Here is a 7688-nt window from a genome sequence, read left to right on the forward strand (position 1 = left end):
ACCCTGAGCTCCATGGCTATTAACAGCTACCCAGAACCTGAACCAGCTGCAAACATCTGCTGTCTCTCGGTCCCGGCCCCCTTCCAGCTCTAAGGAGGCAGCAGATACCGGGAATGCTCCCCACTGTGCTGCCCTCACCGCTGCTTCTGCAGAGCAGTGTTGGAACCTGGTGAGGCAGGGCACAGCAGGGTGCACACAAAGCTGCCAGCTCTGAGTTTCCTGCTGCCCTGGCCACGCTTCCCCTGTAGGCAGGGGCAGCAGTGAGGGGCACAACCCTGAGTGCTGCCCACGCTGCTCCCATGCACACAGGGGAAGTGTGACTCAGGCAGTGTGGAGCTTGCAGGAGCAGGTAGCTTCCCTGTCCTGGGAAGGCAGCAGGTACCAGTACTGTGCCCGTTGGGGCTGGGCCAGGGCCAGGGCCAGGGCGGCAGCAGCTGTTTGTAGCCTCCTGGCTGCAGCTGGCCCAGGCTCTGCATAACTGCTGATAGCCACAGAGCTCGGGCTGCTCCCAGCAGGGCTTGCAGCCTCCCACCTGGGAGCAGCCCGGGCTTCAGGCTGGCAGCAGCTACCCAGAGCTGAGGCTGGCTGCAGCAGGAAGACTGCAAACAGCTGCTGCCTCCCCACCCCCGGCCCCAACACATGCCGAGGAAAATGGCCTTATGTGTCATGGTCGGCATATGTGCTGAGGGTTGTCGACCTCTGATTTAGGAAAAGAGTTAAAGTACTTCTTCTCAGAGGATCACTCCCCTGTGTTAAAACATTACACTGAAATTCAAATAATACTGTTCTTCCTCTACAGGGTCTGCCCTAAACTAGTGTTCAACCTAAAGCCCTGATCTGAAATATGGGGCTTCTCACAGGTCCAGAAATTTGGCATCAGGGCAAATAGTAGTTGGCAATAGTAGTTATTATCTCCTGCCATTAAATTTTCAGACTTGTGAGGAGTGCTGCAAGCTGGATCACACTACTCCATGGTGTCATTCAGTAGCCAGATCCAGCATAAGAGACAGGGCTGGTGCACAGGATCACAGACCTTGCAGCCTGATCCCACACTGGATCCAGCCTGCAGACTGACCCTGCCTGCGGCACTTTGCCTCTGGGACCAGAAGGTTGAACTGCCCCAAACTAAGAGTAAGGAAATTCACAGACTGAGTCTGATTTTCCATAAGTTCATGGCCTACAAAATTATAGAGGTCAACAAAAACCTGTTTATACTGGCAAAAACATTTTGATTTTTAAGATATGTTGAACCACTGCTGAATTCTGAAACCATCCCACAGTTCCCTTAGCCTTCAGTGCTAATTACACAGGCAACACCCAAGCCGGTTCTAACCTCTAAAGAGACACTACTACTTGATAAGCATGTCACCCAGTAGTGTAGTTACAGTGTTTAGGTACTGAAGCTCACTTGAAAGGCAAGACCCCCTATTAAAATAAAACCTTGCTAATCACTGTCTGTCTCTACCATTCTTAGCCAAGTTGTAATGGTATAGCACTATACTAGTGATGCAACATAAGCAATTAAAATTAGACTACAGTTGTCAAACCAAACAAAAAAAAACTAGATGTTGCAAGATTTATATGCATTTTCAATTGTTTATTCACTTGTTAGTTTTTTAAATTTAAAAATTCCATAGCTAGTTTCAAATAATTACAAATACACCCATACATGTAGTTTAAAGAGTTGTGCTAAAATACACATACTACTACACCAGGGGTAGGCAACCCCCAGCATGCATGCTAGAGTGTGGCACATGAAAGCATTTTGGCTGGCATGAGGGTGGATGGCAGGAGAGCTGCGAGGGGCCCGATCCTTGTGGCAGTGCAGCTCCAGCCCCTTCCCTGCCACCAATTATGAGCCCGGCTGAGGTTCTGTGGACCAGGGTGCAGCTGCTTGCAGCTTCCCTGCCACCTGCTGTAAGCAGCACAGACTCTACAACAAGCAGCAAGGGCCTTCTCAGAGCCTGGGTCGGCTGTGGCAGACTGCCACAAGGCTGCAAGTGGCTGTGCTGGGGTCCAGGGAGCACCACCTGGCTAGTTGCTGGCTGTTGGTGCACGCATGCCTCAGGGCAGATGGTGGAGAAGGGGCCAGGGCTGTGCTGCAAAAACAAGGATCAGGCCCCTCATGTTTCCCCAGCCATCTGCTCCTGGCATACCAACATCTTACAAGTTGAGGTTGTGGGTGTTTTTGGCACTCTGCCCAAAAATGCTGCTGACTTTTGTACTATACTATATTTTTGCAAGAGATCCATGTTACAGGTGATACGGTAACCATAACTTTATGGTAGCAGGAGACCTTAGGCCAAGTTCTAATTCCTACTTGCAACAGAAAGCAGCCCTAATAATCTTGCCCAATCCAGATTCTTTGGATTCTACAATGCCAAGAAAATCCCTTTAGTGGTATTAAGCCACCAAAACAACAACTGCTAGGACATAAGATAGAGTTGGAGAAGAGCAATATGATGTGGTATTGCTAAATCCTTGTTAATCTCAGTTGCCTGACAACCAACTGGGGGAGGAGGGTGGTGGTGTCAGTTAAGGGCAGATGACCTGTCAAAGACATCTGAGCACTGTGGATACTTAGCCCCACTCCCTGCAGAAAAAAATGAAGTCAATTCACTCTGCTTCATATGCCTAAAATTAACCACTCAAATTCTAAACTTAGTCACTTATGTCTACAGTTTTGTCCATATTATAACTCTAAATTCAATCATCATTTGAAGGCAGTAGATTTGGTCATATATACCTTAAAGAAAGAGTATACATTCTACCATATTTTAAAGTATTTTTATGCCAGTCCTCACTTAACACATACTTAAGAGAAGATTCTGGCCTTACTGAAGCCAACAGTAGAATTTAACATTTCCAGAATTCCCTCCTTAGACTTTGTACCTATTTAGCATAGCCTTTATGATGTACAAAGTACACCTTTTGATCTGCAGAAAGAGAACAAGAAAAAGGCAATGAGAAATATTTTTGCTCGCCAGAAACATACCCTTCTTTCTCTCCTTTCTCCATTCTACACATGCTTTAAAAACAGTAATGTGAGCAGGAAAGAGAGTCTAAAAAATAATATTTACCATGTGATCTTTATAAATGCACATATAACCTAGGAATAAATGTGTTTTGGTGATAAGCATTTAGCAGCACTGAAGCACACTTTCCTCAAACTTGCAAATGGCTTAGATAAGCATGCATAGAGCTTAACACATTCCATGATGCAGTCTTTCACCAGCCTCGACAAGAGCTTAAGCCCATATGCTCAAAGGTATTTAGGCACCTCACTTACTGAAGTCAGTGGTAATAGAGACTGTTTCAATAGACTGAAGGTCTGAAGTTTACCTTTTCATGGGCTGACTTTACAATGCTTACAACTCTTCTAACTGCTAGCTCCAGCGGTTCAGGAGTTGTCTCCTCTTCAAATGTAAGCAGCAATGAATCCTGAAAAGCAAAAAAAGAACATTTGAACACAATTTTATCATTTTCACTTTCACAGAACCATAGAAAATGAGGGTTGGAAGGGACGTCAGGAGGTCATCTAGTCCAGCCCCCTGCTCAAGGCTGGACTGCCCCCAACTAGATCATCCCAGCCAAGGCTTTGTCTACTCACGTCTTAAAAACTGCCACGGGTGGAGAGTCTACAACCTCTCTGGGTAACCTGTTCCAGTGCTTTACCACCCTTCCAGTGAGAAAATGTTTTCCTAATATTTAACTTAAACTTCCCTTCCTGCAACTTGAGACCGCTGCTCTTAATTCTGTTAAAAAAAGGAGGATGATATACCTTGTCCTTGAGTTCTTAAAACCAGAGAAAACAGAAATGCAAGATCCAATATACGAAACTGTAATTCTTTATCTCCTCTGCTGCATTCTACTTCATAATGCAAGACACTACCTAGAAAACCTATACTTAATTTCAGTCTCACAAGGCCTGATCATGACTCATCCTGTCAGGGTACTCAACACTGCAGAATAAAGCCCATACGTAGTCCAGCTGAAGGTATTATTGTGAGCAAGGATTATTCAGAATTATTATAGTATAAACAGGTGTTTTCTGCATTTAGTCTGATAACTGAAATACTACTTTATGGACAGTTATACGACAGCATAATCTACTGCAAATGAATAGCCCCTTTAAATACTAAGAATTGCTTATCTTTGAACACACAAGTCACTCACAACTCAACTAACCAAAAAGTCTGATGGAAACATAATACGGATTGAGGGAGGAGAAGGAGGAGGGGAAGAGAAACAGAGTAGGGAACCTGTTTTGGTGATGAAGTCATGTTTTCACAAACAACAAATAATTGAATTTCACACAGGCTGTGCATTTCCAGCAAGCGAGTGCTGCTGCATTAGCAGTCTCTCTAGGTTGAGTTCTGCTTTGGTCCAACAGCACATGCACAGAAGAATTTCATTAGCTTTGTGATGGTGATATTGTTTTGGGAGTTTGGGGAGCCTGGCTGGAGGGAGTAACACCATATTGCAGTGCCAGGCAGTGAACTCAGAAGAAAAAGCTACAGCTGTTTTCTTGGGGAGAGCCAGCACATCAGAAACAATGTTACTTCCTGTATTTATTTGTCTTTCCTAGATTTTAAATCTTTGTTTCCCAATCCACCTTAAACAACTGGACTTGGGGGGGGAGGGGGGGCATCATTCAAATCTTCTCTCACAAGAAACCCATAGTTTTTATTGACACTGCAGTAAATATTTTAAGACACAGGACATTCTTTGTTCACCTTCCCAGTTTATTGTAAGGCTTGGGAAGTGTTCCCTCTCCCCACTTTTCTCCCTCTATTCTCCCCTCTATTCCCTCACCTTGCTCCCTGCCCTCTTCTCTAATGCACACATCAACAGGCACTAAAGGATTGCTTGGGAAAGCCAACAAGCCAGTACAGTCTTGAAGGAATGGAAGAATCCACAGTAGTTTTCAAATTCAAAAGGTTAAACTTTTCCCAGATGGTTCAGAACTAGGCTTTTTCCACTGACACAGCAAGGATTCAATTCACATCCAGGAAATTAGACTGACATGACCTGACCTGGCCTTGCATCCTCCTCCTCCAGTCAGAGCTGTATTTTGTGTTTTCAAAATTGTACCTAACTGCAAGGCCTTTCCAAACAGGAGGGAAGGAAGGGGAAGGGAAAGGCAGCTCAGTCACATTTGGTGCTTCCCAAAATACAGGCATGTATAATGAAGTTAAAACAGCACAAGGCATCAAAAGTCTTGGAAAGAAAAAGAGCCCTTGGATTTGCGCAGAGGAACAAGGCAACTTAGAACTGACTAATTTTCAGAGTTTTTTTATTAGAAGAAAATTCTGGCTCTCTAGTAAACTAGGAGTCATGTGACAAGTCAGGAAGTTTCTATTGTTTATCTCCTCTGAGGCCCTAAACAATGTTATCAGTGACATAAGCAAACAGACCACCTTGATTGTAGAAGGAATGCTACTGACCCTTGCAGCTACCCACACACTCCCAGCCACCTCCTGTAAAATAAAATTTAAAAACAAGAAAAAAAAGACAAAAAGAAAAAAAAGATAGCAGCTAGAGAGGGAGATTTGTAAATTTTGTTGGTTAAAGATATTCTGAAGTCATATGTTTTGAACTGCAATCTTCTTGCCCCTTAAGCTAAACAATGATCAAAAAACAGGAAAAGTAAATGCCAAGATTTGATTTAAGCGCACATAAATATGTTTACCTAATCTATTTTATTAACAACAATATATTGATAATTTTTTTCTGAAGTTTGAAAAACTAGATGTGTGTCTCATAAAGCATGACTTTAGAAAATGACTGTGAGAAAACACTTTTAGTTTGAACTTATGACAGATTCCACCACCACCACAAAAAAAAAGTGCTCCAAAAAGAGGTTGTGGGTCTTTGGGTTAAAGTCCACCCAACCACCCTAGCACACAACCCATTCACCTAATCTTACAGAAAGACAGCTACACACAACAGGAGCAACTGAGAGCAGAAATGTTCCCTTTTTATTTCAAATGGATGACAGTTTGACAAAATGGCCCAAAAAGAAAAAAATCCTATTTATTTGGCAGGAGACAGATTTTAGTTTAAACCTTCCAAAAGATAATGGTATGAAACACAAGGGAACTGGAAAACACCTGAAGGAAAAGAAAAATGCCAGTTTACTTTATGATACAGCCTTAAAATTATATGGTGCGTGTGTGTATAATATGACTCTCTCTTTCTCCCCCTCCTCCTCCATATATATTAAGTGTGCCTCTAGATGTGCCACTATATAGATATAGATCCATCTGTTCATCTATCTATATATACAGTGTGCCCCTATATACACACAGGTATATAGGTTAGAGTACACACACACACACACACACACAAATATAGGCATGTTTTATATATAAAGAGAGGTTATATAGAGAGTCTATGGCCCATATATAAGCAAAGGACTCTCTGGAAGTCTAGCCTCTTCTAGATAGGTATGTATCTGTATAGATGTACTTGTATATCTCTCTACATGGAAGAGACTGGATACTAGTATAGTACAGTATAGTAATACACACACATAATTGCTAATTAAACTATTATCTAATACTCTTACATTATCCAGTCTCTCTCTCACTATGAATTATACTAGCATACATAGTAATGCATATATAGCATGCCTCTGCATAGGTTAGAGCCCTGAGGGCTCCCTGGAAACCCAGCCTCTTCTGTATCTACCTGTCAATATATTTATCTATCAATTAGGTATACAAAAAGATAAAGAAAATCCACATCAGCAGCTGTCTCTAAGCGGCTGGATTCCCAGGGAGTCCTCAGGGCCCTAACCTATGCAGAGGACTACACTGTACACTATGACCCCGTCCCTTCCACACATACAGATACATAGCAACATCTGTGAAGAGCCCTGTGTAGAAGAGGCTGCATCCAGGGAGTCTTTGAGGCTCTCACCTAAGCTAGAGGCGTAGAGCCTTATCCCTCACGATGACACTGCGCACCCCGGTGGTGCTGCCGAGGCCCCCGGGGGGCAGGAGCCCGCCCCGCCCCGCCCCCGGGCTGCCCCCTCACCGCTCGGGCTCTGGCGGCCGCGTTGAGCGCGCTGGTCCAGGCTCCCCGCCACTGGCTCCTCCAGCTGCTCCGCGCCAGCACCCAGGCCAGGAGCGGGTCGCTGTCCGTGGGCGGCGGGGGCCGCGACTGGCCGAGTCGGCGCCGCCAAGCAATGCGCACGTACTGCACCAGGTAGACGGCCAGCGTGGCCAGGGCGGCCGCGAAGAGCGCGACCAGGGCGAACCACTGCAGCCTCCCCCCCTGCCCGCGGCCGCCCGGGACATGGCTGCACATGCCGCAGGGAGGAGGCGGCGGCGCGGGGCACCCGGCTCTGCCCGGCTACGGCCCGCGCCGCTCCCTCATGGCGCACAGCCGCCGCCCGCTGCTGCTGCAGCCTCAGCCGCCGGCTCCTCCCCGTGCCCGCCCGGCCACAGCCTGGAGCCGCCCCCTGCTTCCCCGCCGGCTCGCACAGCCTCCGCCCGCCGGGGAGAGGAGGGGTAAGGCACTCTCCTCCCGCACCACAGCCCGCCCCCCTCCCTGCGGAGTAGCCCGCCCACGTCGCCTGTGGAGCTCCGCTTGCCGCCGCCTGCCCAGTCAGGCCTGACGGACCCCTACCGGGAAGGCTGGGGGAATCGGCCGTATGTCGCCTGGAGAAGAAGAGGCGGAGG

General features: G+C 46.4%; 1 protein-coding gene across 1 annotated transcript in view; it reads right to left on the reverse strand.

The window, feature by feature from the left end:
• C2CD2 (C2 calcium dependent domain containing 2) overlaps positions 1-7414 on the reverse strand; it is a 67050-nt gene extending 59636 nt beyond the window's left edge. The window contains exons 1-2 of the mRNA XM_019528982.1: positions 7042-7414; positions 3343-3441 (exon numbers count right to left, since the gene is read on the reverse strand). Of these exons, the coding sequence (XP_019384527.1) occupies positions 3343-3441; positions 7042-7314 (372 nt within the window). The 5' untranslated portion in view covers positions 7315-7414. The remainder of the gene's footprint in view (positions 1-3342; positions 3442-7041) is intronic.
• Positions 7415-7688: the final 274 nt, after the last annotated feature.

The sequence above is a fragment of the Crocodylus porosus genome, unplaced genomic scaffold (assembly GCF_001723895.1).
Source record: "Crocodylus porosus isolate Cpor-Errol unplaced genomic scaffold, CroPor_comp1, whole genome shotgun sequence".
In the NCBI taxonomy this organism is placed as follows: domain Eukaryota; kingdom Metazoa; phylum Chordata; order Crocodylia; family Crocodylidae; genus Crocodylus; species Crocodylus porosus.